The 24,226-nt window shown below is 40.9% G+C and overlaps 1 protein-coding gene across 1 annotated transcript; it reads right to left on the reverse strand.

Moving 5' to 3' along the window:
- Positions 1 to 714: 714 nt before the first annotated feature.
- On the reverse strand, positions 715 to 23,359 carry LOC134349299 (eukaryotic translation initiation factor 4E-binding protein 3-like). Its single transcript, XM_063053391.1, has 3 exons — positions 22,826 to 23,359; positions 14,165 to 14,341; positions 715 to 1,346 (listed from the first exon to the last, which is right to left on the reverse strand). The coding sequence occupies exons 1-3, from the start codon at positions 22,953 to 22,955 to the stop codon at positions 1,315 to 1,317; spliced, it is 339 nt and encodes a 112-aa protein (XP_062909461.1). The 5' UTR covers positions 22,956 to 23,359; the 3' UTR covers positions 715 to 1,314.
- Positions 23,360 to 24,226: the final 867 nt, after the last annotated feature.

The following is a 24,226-nucleotide window of genomic DNA, read 5'->3' on the forward strand; positions in this document are numbered from 1 at the left end:
CAGACTCTGTACCAGAGACCCAGTCACTATGGCTCCCCCGGTAGGTCATCTCCCTCAATAATATCTAAAGTTGTATACTTATTATTGAGAGGAATGGTCACAGGTGTATTCTGCACAGGCTGTGCATTCCCCCTCCTTCTCCTGACAGTCACCCTGACTCCTGCTGTCCGGGGATGACTAACTCCCTATCACCTCCTCATTCTCCCATCGAGCTGCAGCTCCAATTCCTAAACACATTTTCTCAGGAGCTGCACCTGGTGTAGATGTGTTTATCCAGAGACATCTGCCAAGCTTCCTACATCACACACAGACAACACAAAGCACTGCCTCTGGAGGCATTCTCACCTAACTACTATGCGCTAACAGGTAAGGATGAACAAGTAAGAACAAAAAGAGAGTAATTTACAAGACAATTTACCTCACCCAAGCCTGATGAGCCAAAGCCACTCTAAACACTGACACACTCAAAATCTTTATGAAAAACAAAATTATCATGGCTTGACTACATGTAAATCCATGATAACTTTCATTACTGTCTCATGTTTAGGTCAGTTTGTACTCTTGCTATTTGGACACAAAACTTGTGTTTCTGGTCGGCTTCACTGTGCACGATTTATTTTGAGGTAAGCTTATTACATGTGAAATTCCCATATAACAGCAGTGACAGTATTTTTACAAATAAAGGACTTAAGGCCTTTGGAACACGCTGCTATGTAAATGTGGAAACTTCGTCTTTATTTAATATTTCACACCATAAATATAAGAATCTCATTTACAAGATATTAAGAATGGAGCATTCTGTAGATTTCAGCATTTCAATTACCACCATAACTAATACCACACCATTAACAATGAGATCAGTGTGTTGCCCACTGAATGCTTTTTCCATTACATCCCAGTGAGGTTTATCCTTATCAACATTGTAGGAATATACCCCTCTAACTCAATGTGCTAGACAGAGCTCTTCACCAATCTTGCTGCTACACCAATGTCTGGACCATTGACTCCTTTACAGCTGATTAAAAGCTTGTAAAGTTGGACTTGAGGACCAAAAAAACGCCATTTTATCTGGACTAAAGTAGTAAACTTAAAATTTTTTTAAAAATTATACAAGTTCCTATGGAGAAACAGCACCAAAAATAAAGGAAAGCACCTAAAATTTCTGCCCTTCCCCAACTGTATAATCACAAGTTACAAACTATTATATCTCCACTGCTGAAGTTATCATCCTCATCGGTTTTCATGTCGGTGCATTGCTCCTCAATAAGCACATGTGCTTCTGTCAAGAGAACAATCTTCTTCTTCCAGGATGGTTTAAATATCCATTTCAAACTGAGCATCATCAGCTATAAATTAAGAACAACACAAATTAGCATACTTTTCTTATTTGTCGACTTAAACAATTACTTAAATAGTTGTCTCATTTACCTGTTGCTGGTGGGGTTTTGAAGTTATTTTTCTAGATCATTAGTCCTTGTCTGTGGATTACTAATCTATTATGCCTCTAGTAACCTTGGCATTTCAAATTCTGCAATACATATTGACTCAAGTCCTATAGAGTCTATGCTAGATATAACGTTCTATTTCAGGCAATGCTTGGGCAGCTGACTCCAGCTCACTGCCAATAGAAATTTTCATGGCATATGAAACAACACACATTTTCTTTGATAAACAGACGCAGTAGCATGGTGTTATGGCCATTAAAATAGCAACTGTCGACAGCATATATTTCATCTATTAGATGTCAGGACTGGAATCTATCAGACCTAAATCTAAGAATGTTTTGAGAAAATCTTTACTAAAGTCAATTCCATGGAATTAAAGTTGCTGGTGAACGCAGCAGGCCAGGCAGCCAGGAAGAGGTACGGTCGACGTTTCAGGCTGAGACCCTTTGTCAGGACTAACTGAAGGAAGAGCTAGTAAGAGATTTGAAAGTGGGAGGGGGAGGGGGAGATCCAAAATGATGGGAGAAGACAAGAGGGGGAGGGATGGAGCCAAGAGCTGGACAGATGATTGGCAAAAGGGATATGAGAGGATCATGGGACAGGAGGCCCCCCCATCCCTCCCCACTGATCTCCCTCCTGGCACTTACCCTTGTAAGCAGAACAAGTGCTACACATGCCCTCACACTTCCTCCCTTACCACCATTCAGGGCCCTAAACAGTCCTTTCAGGTGAGGCGACACTTCACCTGTGAGTCGGCTGGGGTGATATACTGCGTCCGGTGCTCCCGATGTGGCCTTCTGTATATTGGCAAGACCCGACACAGACTGAGAGATCGTTTTGCTGAACACCTACACTCCGTCCACCAGAGAAGGCAGGATCTCCCAGTGGCCACACATTTTAATTCCACATCCCATTCCCATTCTGATATGTCTATCCACGGCCTCCTCTACTGTAAAGATGAAGCCACACTCAGGTTGGAGGAATAACACCTTATATTCCGTCTGGGTAGCCTCCAACTTCATGGCATGAACATTGACTTCTCTAACTTCCGCTAATGCCCCACCTCCCCCTCGTACCCCATCCGTTATTTATTTATATACACACATTCTTTCTCTCTCTCCTTTTTCTCCCTCTGACTATACCCCTTGCCCATCCTCTGGGTTTTCCCCCCCTCCCCCTTTTCCTTCTCCCTGGGCCTCCTGTCCCATGATCCTCTCATATCCCTTTTGCCAATCACCTGTCCAGCTCTTGGCTCCAATCCTCCCCCTCCTGTCTTCTCCTATCATTTTGAATCTCCCCCTCCCCCTCCCACTTTCAAATCTCTTACTAGCTCTTCCTTCAGTTAGTCCTGACGAAGGGTCTCGGCCTGAAACGTCGATTGTACCTGTTCCTAGAGATGCTGCCTGGCCTGCTGCATTCACCAGCAACTTTGATGTGTGTTGCTTGAATTTCCAGCATCTGCAGAATTCCTCCTGTTTCCATGGAATTAATATACTTAGTATATAAAGTTGGCAGAGAAAAATATTAAAGAGTGGCAAAATATCACTTTGTGATTAATACACAACACACCTGTCTAAACTTTATCGGTTATCAGTGAAGATTCAGAATGGTGATAACTGCTAATTATTAGAAATGTTCTATTTAACAAAAAAGTCTTTAGTTTTCACTACCACCCACCGTTTATTTTTTAGCATGATGCAGTTCCTTCTGATTAAGTCCCATTGTAATTAACTACCCTTCATAGCTATGCTTTTCAAAATTAATGTTAGTAATTTATTTTACTGCCCAGGGCTCAGCTAATATTTATAGCCCCCTGACGTGGTCATAGTATGGTGATCAGGAGTGAAAAAGTGTCACCTATTTGCTTTCCCAGCTCTCACCCAGCTTCCACAGGCCCACGACAGTGTCCAGTTGAACAGTAAGGTCAGCTGCTGTTCTTCCAGTTCCAGAAGGCATATCAGGGATACAATCTGAAGCTGGGCAATTTTTGTGGCTGAACTCCATGGTGGGCTGTCCTTTGCAAGACAGAGGGGAACTTGCAACAGTATTAAGAGTAAATTCAAAAGAAATTGATTGTAATATTCTTTTTTGATCCCATGCTCTAACTCCTGAAAAGGTGTATATCATTATTAAAAGAAAAATGGCAAACTATATTGATAAGGGGATATAAAAAAGCAGTTCACAAGGAAACAAAACTTGCCCTTCTGGTAAAACTTCCCATTGGAGCACATCAGATATAGTAGCAACAATATTCTGATTGGTTGTCAAAATCTGTTAAAGGTTAACTTTACCACAGGTACAATGAGAACTTATGAAATATTTACACGAGTTCACACGCCCATTATAAATATCAGGTTACAGACTTTAACCTTTCTTCATGACTCTCTATATCATCTACTTCAAAACAAGGTTCCGACATATGAAATCATTCTATACATGTGACAGTCATGAGTGTAAAAACTACAGGTGACTGAAGCTATTATTAAAATATGCCGCATTTGAGCCTTTTAAGAGGTTGGGCAACAGTCATGATACAAGTTTGGGCATATAAACAAAGAGGAACATGTTTTTCATTTGGAGCAGCAGGTACTCTACCTGTGACCTTAGGTTTAGTTTAAAATTCCAAACTGGAATCATGGTGGAGCCAAATTTCTAATAAGTAACTCACTCATATTGTCCCATGTTTCCTTCACACAGCAAGAGGAAAGAGGGATTAAGAACTGTCAGTGCTGCCTGCTGACCATTGCTCTGCCTAGGCTAGGTCTGCCTTGACACACAGCCCAACCTTAGCTCGCAAATGGATTCTGTTTTAACAGACATCCATCAGTTCTTTTTGTCTCAAATTTGGAAACTACATGAAAATGGCTCAAAATCGTAACCATACCTCCAGTATATTGTAATGAAAGGCATCAAAAGCACACAAGACATTTGTCTATCCCTTTAGTTCCTTGTCCAACTTCCACTCTGACCTATCTGCCTTTGACCTCCTATACTTTCCCGATGAAAAACAATGCATCTCTCTCTCTCACTCACTTGCTCAGAGATGTGGCCATACCCTTTTTCTTCATTTTATTTATATTTACCTTTTGTGTCTCTAACTTCTAGCTTTCCTAGTACAGCGGATTTCAGTTAATGAGGCCATTGGTTAATTGGGGCAGCCACTTTCTGAGACAACCCTTAAAGAACAAAAACTAATCTAGAAGATATCCAGGGTTCCCTTCATTTATTTGGGACACTATGCCATTAATTGGGACAGGAGCCTTGTCGAACAGTGTCTAACTAGCGTCAGTTACATGTACTTGTGTGCAGTTAGACATTACGCTCTACTTGAAGCGAAGTTTTTAAATAGTATCAATTGCGTGTGTTTGTGTTCAAAAAGCAGTGGTTTTCGTCACTGATAGTTGGTGAGGAATAAGCAGTAAGACAATTCAGAACTGTTTTGCTCACCATGGTTTCAAGCATTCAGACTTAGAGATGCCAGAAATGGTCAGAAGTGAAACTGAAATGATTTCACAATTTCAACAAGTTAGGAATTATAAAGAATTTGAAGGTATCAACAATCATCTTGAATGTTACAATGAAAGTGGGGATTTGAAGGATTCAATTGTCGGAAGCATTTAATGAAGGCAGTCCATTAACTGCACTCGGTGTCTGTGCTGATATTGTTCATTTACAGTCAATCAAAAGAACATGGCAGTGTACACTGGACGAATTCCTCAGTTGATAACTAGCAGGAACTAATACACAGTTTTACAGTACTGTAGAAGCATTGGTATTGTTCTAATCTGTTCTGTAGTTTTTTTTATACTTAGATTGTTACTTAATTACACAGTAGGTTGTTTTTTGTATACCATTTTAACTATTTCAATGAAATATCTGCTACTTGGGATAACCACTTAATTGGGCCAAAATGGACTAGACCCAGTGTGTCTCAATTAACCAGAATACACTGTAATTGCTACCTTGAACACTGGTCTGACCCCTGTCAGAGATATTATCTCTGTGGTCTTTATCCCTCCTGCTCTCTGCAACTTGAAGCATTTGAATTTTCAACATATAGTCTGACAGAAGAAAGCTTCTTGGCCTGAAACTGTTGTTTCTCTCCCTACAGATGCTACCTTGTTGGCTGAATACTTACAGCATTTTCTGTTTTTATTGCTTCCACTCTAGTTTTAAGGAGTGGAGTCTGCTGCACATGAATTCTTTTAACCTGGACTATCACATGGCCTTGACTGAGCAAAGTCCTGGTCCAATGACCAGCACGACACACAGGGTCTAAATGCACACAGATAACAACAAATGATTTTTCACAGAGCTGCCCCTCCCCTACTCTGATTTAGTCAGAGATTTCAGCCTCCACTGTAGAGAATTCCAAAGATCCCACCACCTTCTGGGTTTCTTCCAACGTGACTTCTCAATTGTTGACCCTTATTTGGAGACTGTGACACTTGGTTCTTAAAATATTATCATTGAATCTACCCTGGAAAGCTCTGGAAGAATTTTGCATTCTTTTTAAAGTCTGGAGAATATACACCCACTCTGTGGAATAAGAATTTGCTTATTATTGTCACATCATGGAGGTACAGTAAAAAGCTTGACCGGCATACTGTTCAAACACATCAAATCATTACACAGTACATTGGGCTAGCACAAGGAAAAACAACAACAGATTGCAGAATAAAGTAACAGCTACACAGAAAGTGCAGTACTAGTAGACAATAAGGGCGAGATCATTACAAGGTAGATTCTGAGGTCAAAAGTCCATCTTATCATACTAAGGAACTATTCGATAGTCTTCTAACAGCAGGGTAGAAGTTGTCCTTCAGCCTGGTTGTACAGACTTTCAGGCTTTCTTCATGGGGGATTCTCCTCTCTCACTCCCCAGGATTTCCTTCCCTGAACAGGGAGATCTGACCAAAGCCCAAAAGGTGCAGTCTCACCCAGGCTTTATATAAGAACCATAAGACATAGGAGCAGAACTAGGCCATTCAGCCCATCAAGTCTACTCTGCCATTTCAGCACAGCTGATCCAATTTTCCTCTCAGCCCCAATCTCTTGCCTTCTCCCCATATCCATTCATGCCCTGACCAAACAAGAATCTATCAATCTCTGCCTTAAATATACATACAGATTTGGCCTCCACAGCTGCCTGTGGCAATGAATTCCCCAGATTCACGACTCTCTGGCTAAAGAAATTCCTCCTCATCTCCATTCTAAAAAGAACATCCCTCTATTCTGAGGCTGTGTCTCTGGTCTTAGGCTCTCCCATCATAGGAAACATCCTCACCACATCCATTCTATCAAGGCCTTTCACCATTCGATAGGTTTCAATGAGGTCACCCCTCATACTTCTGAATTCCAGTGAATACAGGCCCAGAGCCATCAAATGCTCGTCATATGACAAGTATATAATTGCAGCAATATATCCTTCTTCCTGGTCTCAAATCCTCCTGTGATGAAAGTCCAACATACTGTTTACCTACCTAATTTCTTGGTAAAGCTTTGCTCAAACATACCTCATTTTTCTGGAGTTGAACTTGTGTAATTTGTGAACTTACAATTAGGGTTTAATTTAGTATTTGCATCTTTCAACCTCTGATAAGATTTAACTGTTGTCAATGTTATAAAAAAAATCTTAAGGTGTTGGGTTTTGATAGACAGCAAATGACAAGGTGACGCATTTTCTTTTCTCGAGTATGACTTGAACCCATATCTTCTGACTCAAAGGGAACTTTGCTGCTGACTGTGCCAACTTAAGAAAGCACTGCTTGCATAGTGGAGGTACGCCAGACAGCTGAAAACATTGATATAACAATCCAAGTGGTTAAGGCATTCGACTAGCGACCTGAAGGTCGTGAGTTCGAGCCCCAGCCGAGGCAGCGTGTTGTGTCCTTGGGCAAGGCACTAAATCACACAGTGCTCTGCGACGACACTGGTGCTAAACTGCATGGTCCCCAATGCCCTTCCTTTGGACAACATTGGTGTTGTGGAGAGGGGAGACTTGCAGCATGGGCAACTGCCAGTCTTCCATACAACCTTGCCCAGGCCTGTACCCTGGAGAGTGAAGACTTTCCAGGCGCAGATCCATGGTCTCGCAAGACTAACGGATGCCTTTACCTTACTTTAATAATCCAACTGGTTTACATTTGCTTTTTACAGACAATTAACTATTCAATTTTACCAAGACAGAAACAGAATAAGGAACTGGAGTGGCAGCTCGGTGACCTTCAGCTCTTATCTGGACTGACTGGAGCAACAGGGAGGGAGTCACATCTAGGTTGCAGGAGGCAAGTAACTGGGTGACTGTTGGGAGAAGGAAGGGAAATGGGCAGCCAGTGCAGAGTACCCCTGTAGCTGTTCCCCTCAATAACAACTAGACCACTTTGGATACTGTTGAAGGGTATGACCTGCTGGGGGGAAGCCACAGTCACCAGGTCTCTGGCACTGAGTCTGGTGCTGTGGCTCAGAAGAGAAGAAAGGTGAAGAGGACTGCAGTGTTGCTAGGAGATTCCATAGTCAGAGATTGTGAGGTGAGATATTCTGGGTGCGATAGGGACACCCAGATGGAATGTTGCCTCCCAGGGTTGTCTCTGATCGGCTCCATGGCATTCTGAAGGGGGACAGTGAGCAGCCACAAGTCTCGGTGCATATTGGCACCAGTGACATAGGTAGGAAAGGTGAGGAGGTCCTGAAGAGACTTTTTAGGGAGCTAGGTAGAAAGCTGAAAAACAGGACCTCCAGGGTAGTAATCTCTGGATCGCTGCCTGTGCCACGCACTGGTGAGAGTAAGAATATGATGATTTATCAGATGAATGCGTGGCTGAGGAACTGGTGCAGGGGGCAGGGCTTCAGATTCCTGGATCATTGAGATCTCTTCTGGAGAAGGTATGACCTGTACAAAAAGGACAGGTTACGCCTGAACCCAAGGGGGGGGTCAATATCCTTGCGGACAGGTGGCTAGAGTTGTTCAGAAGTGTTTAAACCAATTTGGCAGGGGGATGGGAACCAGAGTGAGAGTGCTGAAGATGAGGGAGTGGGTTTACAAGCAGAGGCAATATGTAGTGAGACTGCTAGCAAGGAGAGGCTAATATTAGGGCCAAATTGCAGTCAACGGGATGAGTTGCAATACAAAAGGCAGACAGAATCTAAAAAGGTGAACGCAGGACACAAGGTGTTATATTTGAACGCACACAGTATACAGAATAAGTTAGATGAAATTGTAGCACAGTTACAGATTGGCATATATGGCATTGTGGGCATCACAGAATCATAGCTGAAAGAAGATTACAGCTGAGAGCTTAACGTCCAAGGATACAGATTGTATCAAAAGGACATGCAGGTAGGCTGATGGGGTGGTGTGGTTCTGTTGGTAAAAAAATGAAATCAAATCATTAGAAAGAGGTAACATAGGATCCGAAGGTGTTGAGTCGTTGTGGGTACAGCTAAGGAACTGCAAGGATAAAAAGACCCTGATGGGAGCTATATACAGACCCTCAAAGAGTAGTAAAGATGTGGTCCACAAATTACTATGGGAGATTAAAAATGCATGCCAGATGAGCAATGTTACACTAGTAATCCGGGATTTCAGGATGCAACTAGATTGAGAAAATCAGGTTGGTGCTGGATCTCAACAGGGGGAATTTCTAGAATGCCTAAGAGGTAGCTTTTTGGTGCAGCTCATGATTAAACCCACTAGGGGACCAGCTATTCTGGATTGGGTGTTGCACAAAGCACCCGAATTGATTAGAGAGCTTAAGGTAAAGGAACCCTTAGGGAATGAGTGATCATACTATGATAGAATTCACCTTGCAACTTGAGAAGGAGAAGCTAAAGTCAGATGTATCAGTATTATAGTGGCGTAAAGCGAATTACAGAAGCATGAGAGAGGAGCTGGCCAAAATTGATTGGAAAGGAACACAAGCAGGATGACAACAGAGCAGCAATGGCTGGAGTTTCTGGAAGCAATTCAGAACGTGCAGGATATCTACATCACAAAGAAGCATTCTAAGGGCATGGTGACACAATCACCACTGACAGAAGTCAAAGACAACATAAAAGCCAAAAAGAGGGCATATAATAGAGTAAAAATTAGTGAGAAGTTAAGAGGATTGGGAAGCTTTTAAAAACCAACAGAAGGTAATTAAAAAGGTCATAAAGAATACCGGAAGTTTGAGAGCATGAGGGGACAGAAATGAGTACAGTTGCTATAACTAGGGAGAAGGTGCTTGTGAAACTGAAAGGTCCAAAGGTAGATAAGTCACCTAGATCAGATATTATACATCCCAGGCTTCTGTCAGAGATTTCTGAAGAGATTGTGGAAGCATTAGTAATGATCTTAATCAATTGATCCTGGCATGCCTCTGGAGGACTGAAAATTTGCAAATGTCACTCCACTCTTCAAGAAGGGAAAGAGGCTGAAGAAAAGAAATTATAAGCCAATTAGTCTGACCTCAGTGGTTGGGAGGATGTTAGAGTCAATTGTTAAGGATGTGGTTTGGGAGTACTTGGTGGCACGTGATAAAATAGGCCTTAGTCAGCATGGTTTCCTGAAGGGAAAATCTTGCCTGACGAATCAGCTGGAATTCTCTGAAGAAATAACAAGCAGGATAGACAAAGGAGAATCAGTGGATGTTATGTACTGGATTTTCAGAAGGCCTCTGACAAGGTGCCACAAGAGGCTGCTTAATAAGTTAAGAGCCCTGGTATTACAGGAGCAATACCAGCACAGATAGAGCATTGGCTGATTGGCAGGAGAGAAAGAGCGGGAATAGAGGGAGCCTTTTCTGGTTGGCCGCCGTGACTAGTGGTGTTCCACAGGGGTCTGTGTGTTGGGACCACTTCTTCTTACGTTACAGTGCCTATGAAAAGTACTCACCCCCCCGGAAGTTTTCATGTTTTATTGTTTTACAACACTGAATCACAGTGGATTTAATTTGGCTTTTTTAAAATACTGATGAACAGGAAAGAGACACTTTTGTGTCAAAGTGAGAACAAATCTCTACAAAGTGATCTAAATTAATTACAAATATAAAGCACAAAATAATTGATTGCATAAGTGTTCACCCCCTTGAATATGACACACCAAATCATCACTGGTGCAACCAACTGGTTTTAGAAGTCACATAATTAGTTAAATGGAAATCACTCTGTGCAGTTGAGGTGTTTTAATTGATTGTAGTAAAAATACACCTGTATCTGGAAGGTGCAATTGCTGGTGAGTCAGTGTCCTGACAAAAATGACAGCATGAAGACAAAAGAACATTTCAAGCAACTCCACAAAAAGGTTATTGAAAAGCACAAATCAGGAGATGGATACAAGAAAATTTCCAAGTCACTGAATATCCTTTGAGTGCAGTTAAGTCAATCATCAAGAAATGGAAACAATATGGCACAGCTGTAAATCTGCCTAGAGCAGGCCATCAAAAACTGAGTGACTCTGCAAGAAGGGAACTAGTGAGGAAGGCCAACAAGAGACCTATAACAACTCTGGAGGAGTGACAAGCTTCAGTGGCTGAGATGGGGGAGATGGGGGAGACTGCGTGTACAACAACTGATGCCCGGGTGCTTTAGCAGTTGCAGTTTTATGGGAGAGGGGCAAAGAGAAAGCCACTGTTGAAAAAAAACTCACATGAAATCTCAGCTAGAGTTTGCTAGAAGACAGGTGGGAGACTCTGAAGTCAGTTGGAAGAAGGTTCTAGGGTCTGACTAAACCAAACTTGAGGTTTTTGGCCATCAGAATAAATGCTATGTTTGGTGTAAGCCAAACACCGCACATCATCAAAAACACACCAACCCTACCGTGAAGCATGGTGGTGGCTGCATCATGCTGTAGTAACGCTTCACTGCAGCAGGCCCTGTAAGGCTTGTGAAGGTAGAGGGTAAAATGAATGCGGCAAAATACAGGGAAATCCTGGAGGAGAACCTGATGCATTCTGCAAGAGAACTGTGATAGGAGAAAATGTCTTTTCCCACAAGACAATGACCCCAAGCATAAAACCAGAGCTATACAGTAATGGCTTAAAAACCTCGAAGTTAATGTCCTTGAATGGCCAAGTCGGAGTCCAGACCTCAATTCAATTGAGAATTTGTGGCTGGACTTGAAAAGTGTTTGGAGTTTTGTAAAAAAAAATGGGGGAAAATTGCAGTGTCTAGATGTGCAAAGCTGATGGAGACCTATTGACACAGACTCAAGGCTATAATTGCTGCCAAAGGTGTGTCTATTAAATACTGACTTGAAGGGGGTGAGTAATTGTGCAATTATTTTGTTTTATATTTGTAATAAATTTAGACTAATTTCTAGAAAATTGTTTTCACTTTGACACGAAGGAGCCTTTTCTGTTGATTAGTGTCAAAAAATCCAAATTAAATCAGCTCTGATTCAATGTTGTAAAACAAAACATGAAAATTTCCCAGGGGGATGAAAACTCATCTTGGGCACTGTATATGTCAATGATTTGGATGACAGAATTGATGGTTTGGTGGCCAGGTTTGCAGATGATAGTGGGAGGTTGTTCTGAGGAAGTAGAGAAGTGACAGGAGTTGGACAGATTGGAGAATGGGCAAAGTGGCAGATGGAAATCAGTGTCGGGAAGTGTTTGGTCCTGCACTTTGGTAGAATAAGTAAAAGCACAGACTTTTTTCTAAATGGAGAGAAAATTCAAAAATCTGAGGTGCAAAGGAATTTGGAAGTTCTCACGCAGGATTCCCCAAAAGGTTTACTTGCAGGTTGAGTCAGTGGTGAGGAAGGCAATCGTATCAAGAGGACAAGAATAGAAAAACAAGGATGTAATGTTGGGACTTTATAAAGCACTAGTGACACCTCACTTGGAGTAGTGACAGCAATTTTGGACCTCTTATCTAGGAAAGGATATGCTGACATTGGAGAGGGTTCAAAGGAAGTTCACAAAAATGATTGTGGGATTGAAAGGCTTGACATATGAGGAGTGTTTGTTGGCTCTGAGCCTCTACTCACTGGAATTCAGAAGAATGTGGGATAACCATATTGAAACTTATCAAATGTTGAAAGGCTTTGATAAAGTATGTTTCCTATGGTGGGGAAGTCTAAGCCCAGAGGACACAGCTGTAGAATAGAGGGGCGTCCTTTTAAAATGGAGATGAGGAGGAATTTCTTTAGCAGAGAGTGGTTAGTCTGTGGAATTCATCGCCACAGGCGGCTGTGGACACCAAGTCATTGGGGATATTTAGGCAAAGGTTGATCAGATTCTTGATTAGTCAGGGCATGAAGGGATATGGGGAGAAGGCAGGAGATTAGGGCTGAGAAGGAAAACAGATCAGCCATGATGAAATGGTGGAGCAGACCCCTGGCCAAATGGCCTAATTCTGCTCCTATATCTTGTGGTCGTGGTCTAATATTAAAATAATTACCATATTTTCACAATGGGGAAAAATCACAAGAAATTGTATTTAAAACATTCAGTCATTGAACTGTGACAATATTGGAGGGGGTATTCAGCCCATCGATTGAAGGGAAGAAAGCAAGAGGAAGACAAAGACAAATGATGATGGAGACAGCAGCCAGAGAATTGGAAACGAATACCAATGAATTGATCCACTTGACCTGAAACAGGAGTGTGTGGGCCATGGCAGTCAAAGCTCAAACTGGGCACGTCACCTGATGATGATGATTCAGCCCATCAGGTACATCAGCTCTCTTCAGGAGTGATTCAGCTTGTCTCCACTTGGTCATTTTCATGTAGTCTTGATTTTCTTTCCTCTCAGTTGTCTTTATTATTCCTTTTTGAAAACTATGATTAAATCTGCTGCTAGATTCTTGTCAGACCACAACTCGGATTCTGGCAAGATGGTGCCAGTGACCAACGGCAACATCCTGCAGGCAGCTCACGAAACTACTAGATACTCTACTACTTTTAAATACAATTCTTCTCCCCAACTACAATCTGTAATTTCCATTTTAAATAAGTCGTTCTGAGCCAACTAAACGATCTGGTGCTTTTGTGATGATCTGGGGGATTTGGCAAGGCTGGCACTGTGTGTAGAGGCAGCCACTGATTCCTAAAGGCGTACCTCAAACCGGTGGTCGGGTCCATTACACTGTGCTGATTTAAAGCATCGAGCAAGATTAAAATTGACAAGGACAAGAGCATAAAGCGAACAGGTGTTCAGCACTGCACTGCCTGTGTATAACCGGTCTCCCTCTCGCTGCTGCTAACAGAAAGTATTGGAATCTTGGGGCCGCATGCTACAAGGTTCAGTGGCTCAGGCTGTGGACTCACATTTGGGGACTCTGCAATTCATGTTCCATGCATTTTTGTTTACTTTTTTTCGGAACATTTGCGTTATTTGATCAAGGTTTTTCAGCTTTGCATCAACACAGCACTGAACTGACTGACTCAGTGGCTAGGGCTCCCAGACTGTTTTTGAGACTCTGTGGTTTGATGTTTAATGTTGTGTGTTTTATTTGCTCGCTTTTTGCTGTTTGCATCATTTTTTTTCTTGCACATTGGGAGCTTGATTATCTTTGTGTGGAGTTTTTCTTTAAACAGGTTCTATGGTATTTCTGTTTCGTGGTTTTCCGTGGGAAGACAAATCTCAGTGTTGTAAACTGTATACATACTTTAATTGTACTGACCAACTTAATTTTGATGGGAATTGTATTTAAAAAAAAACCCAAGAAATTCAAGCAGTACTACAACAAAAGTGTAAAAGGCAACATATTAAATTGCTTAAGGACACAATACCTGGTGATTCTTTTCCTGATTCATTTTCTTCTTCTTTAAGTTCTTCAACTTTGCTTAAAGTTGAATGTTGAGGAAGAGTTACGCCGGGAATCTGAGGAAGGCAAGAAGGAGGTGTCCGGGCAAGTGGAGAATTTCTGCATTCTAGCAAAAACTTGCGTCCATAAACAATCCGCGTACCTGAATAACAAATAATGAGTATTTAAATTCCAACCCTTTTTAATTTTGGTAATTTTATTAACACATGTCTGCTGACCTAAACTATAATTTGTTCCTGTCTCTCTTAACAATATAACGAGAAAGTGAGAGCAAACATAGTCAACCTGATTACGCCTGATCCATGCTAACCTCAATTTCTATCAGTTCTCCATCATCCTCAATTCTTCAATCTCTAATTATTTTTCTATCTCCCCTTTAAATATATCTAATAATCTGACCTCCACCTCTCTCGGGGGCAGTGAATTCCAGAGACTCGCTGTCCTTTGAGAGAAAACACGCTAGTTGTAAATAACTGGCCCCATATTTTGTAGATGTGTCTGTCGTCTTGTTTGTGACTCTCCCACTGGGGGAAACTGACTCTCCCAAGGGGAAACCGATGTGACCAAATCAAAACAGGAAATCCTCAAAATACTCGGCCAACATCTGTGGGGTGAAAATGGCAATGTTTCAGGTTAATGGCCTTTCAGTAGAACTTTTTAAAAAAAAGGCAAACAAAATTTAAGTTGCAGAGAAGGGGGAGCGGTGGAAAGAACAAAGAACATCCGTGATTAAGTGGCGACCAGGTGACATAAATGCTATGGGTGCTGTTTAAGAGGGAGTGGTGTACGCTTGTTCATCATACCTGATCTGTTTGGAGGATATGAAAAGAGAGGGAGATGAATATGGGGGGGGGGGAACTGCTGGAAATTTGATTTAAAAGAGAATACTAGAAATAGTCAGTAGATCAAGCGCAACAGTAAAGAGTAAACAGTAAAAGCTGAACTAATGCTATTGATGGATGACTATACATTTGGACGGGTCACTTCTGATGGGGTCAGTAAAGGCTTGGTAAAGGGCTGCAACTTGCCCAAATAAAAGCTGAGTTGCCTTGAGCTTCTGTTCTTTTTTTGTAACAATGCAGAAGTAAGAAAACTACAGTGGTGGGCAACTGGAAGTTCAGGGTAATCCTGTTGGAACAAACAGGGGTGCTTGCTTTCTCCAGTTTGGAGATCACATCATAAGCACTGAATGCAATAAACAAAATCAGAGGAAGAGTAAGTGAATTGCTACTGCACCTGGAAGCACTGTTTGAATCTCTGGTTGGGAGGAAGAGAAGGTAAATGGGCAGATGTCAAAATCAGAATCCGGTTTATTATTGCTGGCATGCAGTTTGTCCTGAAATCTGCTGTTTTGTGGCAACAATCAGTGCAATACATAAAAAGTTACTATGCTACAAGAAAAAATTTCAGGATCTATATTGTATACATTTCTTTGACATTAAATGTACCTATATTGAACCTATTGAAATGTATATTTTTTTTAAAAAAGCAGTGCAAAAAGACAGCAAAACGCTGAGCTAGTGTTTTGTGTTCATGGACTGTTCAGTTGTTGCAACGCTTGTCCACTACCTGCAGCTTCTTGTTTTAACTATTACTCTCTCCTCATTTGCTGAGTATTTTCAGATGTTTCTGCTTTTATTTTCAGGGTTAAAGCATTTACAGTTTATCTCTCAAAGGGAATTTTAGTATATACAACTATCAATCACAAGTTGAATTATATTGTACAATTTAGTACATCTACAATAATTTTAATGACAAGTGTGTCACATAGTGCCGGTAACTCTGGGAAGTTTCTTTTAAGGAACACTTGCTCAATATTCAAAGAAGCAACAGATAACAAACGTATGAGTGTCTACACTGCCAAATGGGATGAAATAATCCATTCTGGCTGGCTTTTATCCATCACATGATGTTTTTTTTAAAGGAAAATTACTTCCTGTGACAGACTTTGTGAATTGTACAGATGCTAAAGAGTTGGAAGCATAACAGCTGTTGTATGTGCATTTTAAAATATCTAATTTAAATTACATAAAAGCAATTGTGTTTGGAAAAAAAAGTTTTCACATTGATTGCTGGTACTTGCCCAGATATGAAACAGGTGGTTTTACATGTAGTCAGGAGCAATTTGTGCATCTTTTCATTAAATTTAATAGAAGGGATGAGGCGGTGTGAAGTGGTGAGGAAAGGGATAATAATTATCTTTCTGGTCAGTGTGTCACATACCCATGACTTATCTACAATGCCTTCTGAACAAGGTGTTTATCCAGCCAATTATGTTGCATGCTCAAGTTATTCCATTTTACTCTTTGCAAAGAAGGCACACCAGTGCCTATACTTGATTAGGAGTTTGAGGAGAGTTGGGATGTCACCGAATACTCAAGCAATTTTCTGCAGCATTCTGACTAGTTGCATCACCAGCTGGTATGGAAGCTCCAATGCACAGGATCAAAAGAGGCTGCAGAGGGCTCCATCATGTGTATAACCCTCCCATCATCAGAAACACCTTCAACAGGCAATGCCTCAATTAGGTGGCTTCCATCATTAAGGACCCCCATCCTTCAGAGCATGCCCTATTGTTACTTCCATGAGGCAGGAGGTGCAGAAGGCTGAAGTGTTTCATCCTTTCTGCCATTAGATTTCTGAATGGTCCACGGACCCATAAACATCACCTCACTATTCTTCTTTGGCACTTTTTTTTTGTTGTTGTACATTATAGTCATTTTATGTCTTGCATTTGTTTACTGCAACAAACAAAACTTTCATGATAGACATCAGTGATAATGATTCTGATTTTAATGTAAATCCTGAACATGTGGATGAACTGCAGTTTAAGGCAAGTCTGAATTACTAAAGTGGAATTAACATTGCAGAAACTCTTGATGTCACAATACTTTAAAAAAAATGCCCAACATTCATAAAACCTAATAAATTATCTACACTCAGTGACCACTTTATTAGGTACACCTGTACACCACGGTAATGTAAATATCTAATCAGCTAATATTGTGGCAGCAACTCAATGCATAAAAGTATGCAGACATGGTCAAGAGCTTCAGTTGTTTTTCAAACCAAACATCAGAATGGGGAAGAAACATGATCTTAGTGACTTTAACTGTGGAATGATTGCTGGTACTAGACAGGGTGGTTTGAGTATCTCATAAACTACGGATCTCCTGGGATTTTCACACACAACGGTCTCTGGAGTTTACATAGAATGGTGCGGAAAACAAAAAAACGTCCACTGACAGGCAGTTCTGTGGGCGAAAATGCCTTCTTAATTAAACAGGTGAGAGGAGAATGGTCAGACTGATTCAAGACAACAGGAAGATGACAGTAACTCAAATAACCAAACCACACCTGTACCTAATAAAGTGGCCACTGAGTGAGTGTGCGCAAGTCTTACTATTGGCACTGTTTTTGGAAATGCAACTAAGTAATGTATGTGTGACAATATTTTAATAAAGCTTTTTTAAAACTGGTATGGCAAGAGCTCTGTTCTGCTATATCACAGCTAATTAATGGCTGGGAAACTGCTTGTTACAGTTGTACATGATAATAATTGCTCAAATTAATATTGATCCAATATGTGCAGGTTGAGAGTACTAAAGTTCTAAGAGTTTTAGTGCTGTAAAATTTTAGCTGGTCGGTGTCCTTGCATCAGAATAAATAATCCTGAAACCAAGAAAACAGAAATAAGAGTAGACCATTTAGCTCCTCACACCCACGTTGCCATTCAATATGATCGTAGTTATTCTGTCCCAGGCTTTATTTTCTCTTCTGTGCCAATTCCCTGCAACTTTACAGTCTCTAAACTTTCATAAAATTATCTGCTTCTTTAAATCCCTCAATGATCAGCTTTTACAACCTTCCAAGATAGAGAGTACCAAAACTTCACCTTTCTCTGTGAGAAGTTCCTAGGCATTGTCATTTAAAAAAAAACTGCCCCTAATCTCATAACTATGTCACCTTTTTTTGTCACTTTCTCACTAGCAGAAACTTCTCAACATCCACCCTACTATGGTCCCTAAGTATCTTGTATGTTTCAATAAGATCATCACTCGTCTTCCTGAACTCCACAGAATAGAGTTTCTTTCATCATTCATAATAGGACTGATCACTGGAACTAGCCTAGCAAATCTCTTTCGACCTGGCTCCAATGACAGTACTTCTTTCCTTTAAATAAGGAACCCAAAACTGTGCGCAGTATTTCAGATACTTCATCAGGACCTGAACAACTGTGACAGTACTTTCTAAAGTCCAACCCTCTTGCAATAAATGCTCTGATGCCATTTGCCACCTGCCTGCTGATGCTTTGTGTTCCCTGCGCAAGAAAGCTGAAACACCCCCCTGCTTTGCTGATGTGCCATTCTTCTCCATTTAGTTAACAGTTAGCCTTTAGATTCCATGTACCAAAGTGTATAACTTCACATTTTCCCACACTAAACTCCATTTGCCAATTTTTCACCCCCTTACTCAACCTATCTATCTCCAGTTTTGGACAATGAATATCTTCAATGTATGACCAATTTCTGTGTCATTGCCACTTACCCCCTGCTAGGTTATTAATAAAAATAATTGAGGGCAACGAACTGATGCTCCACTCTTTTAAAAAAAATGTCCTGCTTATTCAGATTTTCTGTCTTCTAAGTAATAATGAATCTGCAATTCATGCTAAGACCGTTCACTTAATACCATGAGCTCTTACCTTGTGCAATAGCCCTTTATGTAGCACCTTGTCAAATGCCTTCTGAAAATCTAAATACACTACATTTACAGGTTCCCCTCTATCGACCCTAATATTTCAGCCACTATCAGATATCAATGTTCAGAAAATATAGGAAAACAATCAATGGTAAATGATATCATAATTATCGTGAACAGTGACTACATTTTACATTGTTAAATAAATTCATTTAGCTATCTTAAGAAAATAGAATAATTATGAATGTTAAACATGGACTTCCAAAAGGCACCTGATAAGGTCCCTCACAAGTGACTACCAAATGAAGTTCAAAGTCACTAAGAAAGTAGCTGAGCAACGCAATACAGAAAAGCAAAGAAAGCCCAATAAAAGGCAGGATGCAGTGAATGTTGTGCTGCATGGTTCTGTGCTTGGCCTTCAATGTCCACAGCTGAAATACAACTCGGATGATGAAATAGAAAGCCATACATTTATGTCAGAAAAAAAACATGTAATCCCGGAACAATTGCAAATGAAGTAAATTGACCTTGGATTTCATTAATATAATATCCAATCAGTATAATCCTGATTTTTGTTGTCATATTCCAGCAAATAAAAAAAATTAGAAACTGCCTAAAAATAGTGAGCAACTTGATCATATACAATTCTCTTGGGTAATCTTCAAAATCAGGCTTTTAATAAAAGGGGAAAACAAATATTTAGAACAAATACATTGAAGGTACTTCTTTGAATTTTTTAATACAACATATTTAGGATTCTCTTTGCAAAGGAATTTCAGAAGTTAAGAATTTCCATAATGCTAAACTCATTATAGAACTGCATTGGGGATTATTACGTGACGCTGTTATTCCAGATACTACTAGCTCCCATGTTGAGCACAACTTATAAAACACATACTTTTTTTGTTTGAACGTTTAAGTGATGCTCAGTTTAATATTTAATTGATGAATTTCAAAATAGTATGTTGCAAGTTTAGAGACGAGAAAATCTGCTGATGCTGGAAATCTGAGCAACACACACACAACGCTGGAGGAACTCAGCAGGCCTGGCAGCAACTATGGAAAAGATTTCAGTTGAAGTTTCAAGCCGAGACCCTTTGTCAGGGCAGGAAAAAAAAGATGAGCAATTAGAGCAAGAAGGTGGGGGGAATGAAGGATGAAGTACAAGGTGGTGAATGATAGGTGAAACCGGGAGAGAGGGGAAAAAGCGGGTTTAGGTGAGCCCATGGTTGAAGGGTCAGAGGGTGTCGTGGTTTCTCGTTTCTCACAAACAACAAGGAGACGCAGAAAACTCATCAAGACGTTTTAAACTTTAATTTGCAAATCAAAGCTGAGACAATCAGAAAGCTAGTAGCTGACTGCCCATCGAGGCTTGTATACGGCATTTTTTATAGCAATTTTCCTGTCTTAGCTACATTATCATATCCAGTCAGCCTGTGATTACATATCATCAATATATCCGCTCTCGACTTTCCACTATTGTTTTATTCCCCAACTTAATTATATCCTAGTTTACATTTTAGACCATATGTCTTCTCATCCCTAACCACAGTTATTTCTTAATTAGTCTTGCGTTGACATACTGCCACATATTTCATCCCCTTACTCGCCACCGTTATCTTTCTACTTGGTTTCATTCTAGTTCTCTTCATGAATTAATAGTGATCAGGTCAAAAGTCATGGCTACATAGTGAATACCTTCTATTCAGCTAGCAGTGGTTACATAGTAAATATGGAAAATACAATGTGTACATTTGAGTAAATACTGTAATACATAGGAAATACAATGCATTTTCCAATGAGGGCAGCAGAGTTCACAGAGGGGGAGCCCCTCTCCAGGTTTTTACCAATGACCTATCACCTTGTGCTACTTCCTCCCCTCCCACACTACGTGCTTTAAACTCATCTTTTTTTCCCCAGTTTTAATGAAGAGTCTCGGCCCGAAATGTCAACTGTTTACCCTTCTTCGTAGATGCTGCCTGACCTGCTGAGTTCCTCCAGCATTTTGCGTATGTCCCAAATTATGTTTTCAAACTATGAGCTTCTTGTTAACATTACATACCTTTATGGATTAGCTATCCATCTGTGACAGTTCCTATTTTTAAGCCTGATGTGAGCTAATCCTGAATCTTTGGATTCTTACAAAAATAATTAAACAAATTAATATCCTGCTAGACTTGTAACCAACCTCCACACTTTTTTTTACAAATTGTCATAAGATTACAAGCCTCACAAATTAAAAAAAAATCAAAATTTTACCCTCAGTTGTAAACTAAATGAGATGCACATTACAGGCAGGGAATCATGGAGGCAAAGTTGGAAGGTACAGCACTAACTTCATGTTACAACCTGCTTACAATGTACTGTTTATTCAAATACAAAGTGTATCTGCATTTCACATGTCACTCAAAATGAATCAGAATCAAGTATAACATTAACAATGAAAAAGTTCAAAATTTATATGAAAATTATCTTTCTCCAGCTTACTAGAGTGCTGTCAGGTGAGTTGACTGTAAAGCCTTTACTATGTCTTAACCACTACAAAAGTCACATCAGCCAAGCTAATGGAAACAGTAAGATGAATGTACAAAAACAAATACAGTAATTCATAATGACACACTTCGTTTTAAAACCAGTATAGCGTAGTTTTAAAATTATACTTTAAATTAAAAGGTAGTAAAAATTAAAGTTATATCATATTTTATTCTTGTCATGATAATACGGGCCTTGGAACTCTCAATCTCCAAAACTGCCAAATTTATAGAAATTAGTGGTTACAAATGGGTTTTTAAATCTCCGAATCTCTTCGTGACAGTGGGATACATCTGGGATCGTGGGCATTGGTGGTACTGTATTGCTGAACTGCGCTTCCAAAGACCGGACGCCAAGGTTCTCCAGTAGTGCTAATGCTTCAAACCACACATCCTTACCAGTACTGAGCCCTACCAGCATGTATGGTAACTTCAGTGGAAACACGAGGAAATCTGCAGATGCTGGAAATTCAAGTAACACACACAAAAAGTGCTGGTGAACGCAGCAGGCCAGGCAGCATTTATAGGAAAAGTCGATTGTACCTCTTCCTATAGATGCTGCCTGGCCTGCTGCGTTCACCAGCATTTTGTTGAATTTAAGTAGCATTGTTTTTCCAGCTTAATCAATCGAATCGATTTGATCAGCCGGAACTACATTGACTCTTTCTGACGGAGAAAATGAGGATTCTCTCTAATGATATCATATTCATACTCCCCCCCCCAAAAAAAAACTTAGGAGAGATCACCAGCTTCTTGCAAATAACTCCTAAACTAACTGCCCCCAAATGCGGAAGTAAGTGTAAACTAATTCCCTTATTGTCAGTAATTTCACCCAGAATCTCACTGAGATTGAATAAAATTTAAGAATCCTGTCTGCCTGGTGCGACAAGTGCCAGGAAATCTAATTCCGTTCGCCTAAAAGCATTAGTTTCTGCCTTCAGCCAAGTCAACTGTTTTGGACGCGGTTCTCCGTTGATACGCCGAAGAAGGCAAACCTTAGCTCGCATATAAACAAGGGACAGTACTGCTTCAAAATATTTACGTCCAGTTGACTTATGGTGCACGTGATTCAGAACAGAGTTGGTAGCGAGAGCGCCAGTGACTGCAACCAGCCAGATCATTTAGGGTATTGACATCATTGCGGAAATCACACCAACCTTCAAATTAAATGCAGATTTCTAGTTTAATCTGTCAAATGCACCGCTTAGTTTATACTAAGAATTGGCAAACGAAAGGGTCCAACGGACCCTTTAAACACGACTGTAAGTTCTGTCGAAAACACGGGTGATAAATCGAGTTAATGAACATTTACTCAATCAGCAGCAACAAATAACGAAAAACGTCCGGAACGAAACCAGAGCCTGCCGCGGTGACACCTCCACTGACTACATTACCTCCTGGGGTAGTGGAGAACAGAGTGCCGCCCGGGGTACTGCAGTACAGATCGGGCAACTGGGACAAATCCTTCAGCAGCACTTTGGTTGGGATTGGGCAGCTTTTGCTTTGATGGCAGCTTGTAGACATTTTGTGAAGCGAAAAAAAGTTTGCCAGAAGTTATGAGCCGCTGTTTTACGGGAGATATTTCGCAATGAAGATCAGCAATGGCTACGCAGTCAAGCTCCGTCTGCTGCAGAATCCCGAAAGCAGACCATGTGCTGCTCGGTTTACAAATAAAGGGCGGACATGACGCCAAGTGACAGGCAGCAGCTTCGCCTTACAGCCTGGGCAATAACAGTTCCGAGAAATGCTCATTACTGCTCACGTGGTATTGACGATCCTTTCCCAAAAAGGAGACGCATACATGATGCAGAGTTTTTGTTTTGTTCGGTCGGGGTCTCGGCCGTCGTTGGAGGGTGGAGCATTTTCAGCCCATCCTTAATTACCATGAAACGACGAGAATTGATCACCTCGTGGATTTGTACTTGTGTTGGCTCGCAAGTCGGGGATTTACCAAATATACGCCACATACGTCCGGCTAAAGTTGGTGTATGACGTGGAAAAGTTGTGCTCTCGGCTGCGGTTACTGCGTCCTTTAAAGAGTTGTGTAATAAGCCTTGCTTTTTGCAACTTGTCACTGTGCATTTTATAGCTAGCCCGTTGCCAAGGTGCAATGGTAATGTAAGTAGTAAATGTTTTCGACAGCAAGTGAGAGGGCAACCAGGATAGCTGCTTTGCTCTGAATAAACACAAGAGATTATGCAAACCCTGGAAATGCAGAGCAACACGCTCAAAATGGTGGCGGAACTCGGCAGGTCAGATAGTGTCTATGCCAGGGAGTGGAGAGTTTCGGGCGGAGATCCATCATCAGCATTGGAAAGTGGGGGGAAAGAAGCCCGAATAAGGTGGGGGAGGACTGTAGTAAATGCAATCCCCGCCCCCCGCCTTCTTATACTGGCTTCTCCAAGTCCTGATGAAGGGCCTCAGCCTGAAACGTCGACTGAATTCCCTTCTATAGATGCTGCCTGACCTGAGTTTCTCCAGCTTTTTGTACGTGTTACTTGTTCTAGATGATGATGCTTTGAGTGGAGGAGCTGCACACATCTGGGAAAATACATCTCAAATAATGCCAGGAGTTTAGGAAGTCACAAATTAGGTGTCCAATATTTACAGCTACAATATTATGGAGCAGATTTAGCTTAGTGTGATAACAATAAATCTCAATACTAATAGGCAGGGGGATTCAGTGATGGCAGCACCATAATCTATCAAAATTAATCTGTTTCTTGCTCACAATAGTAATTGCCTGGCGTTTGTGTATCGAAGGATACTGACCTCTTAACATTCCAAGTGTAAAC

Source organism: Mobula hypostoma, chromosome 7 (assembly GCF_963921235.1).
Source record: "Mobula hypostoma chromosome 7, sMobHyp1.1, whole genome shotgun sequence".
Classification (NCBI taxonomy): Eukaryota; Metazoa; Chordata; class Chondrichthyes; order Myliobatiformes; family Myliobatidae; genus Mobula; species Mobula hypostoma.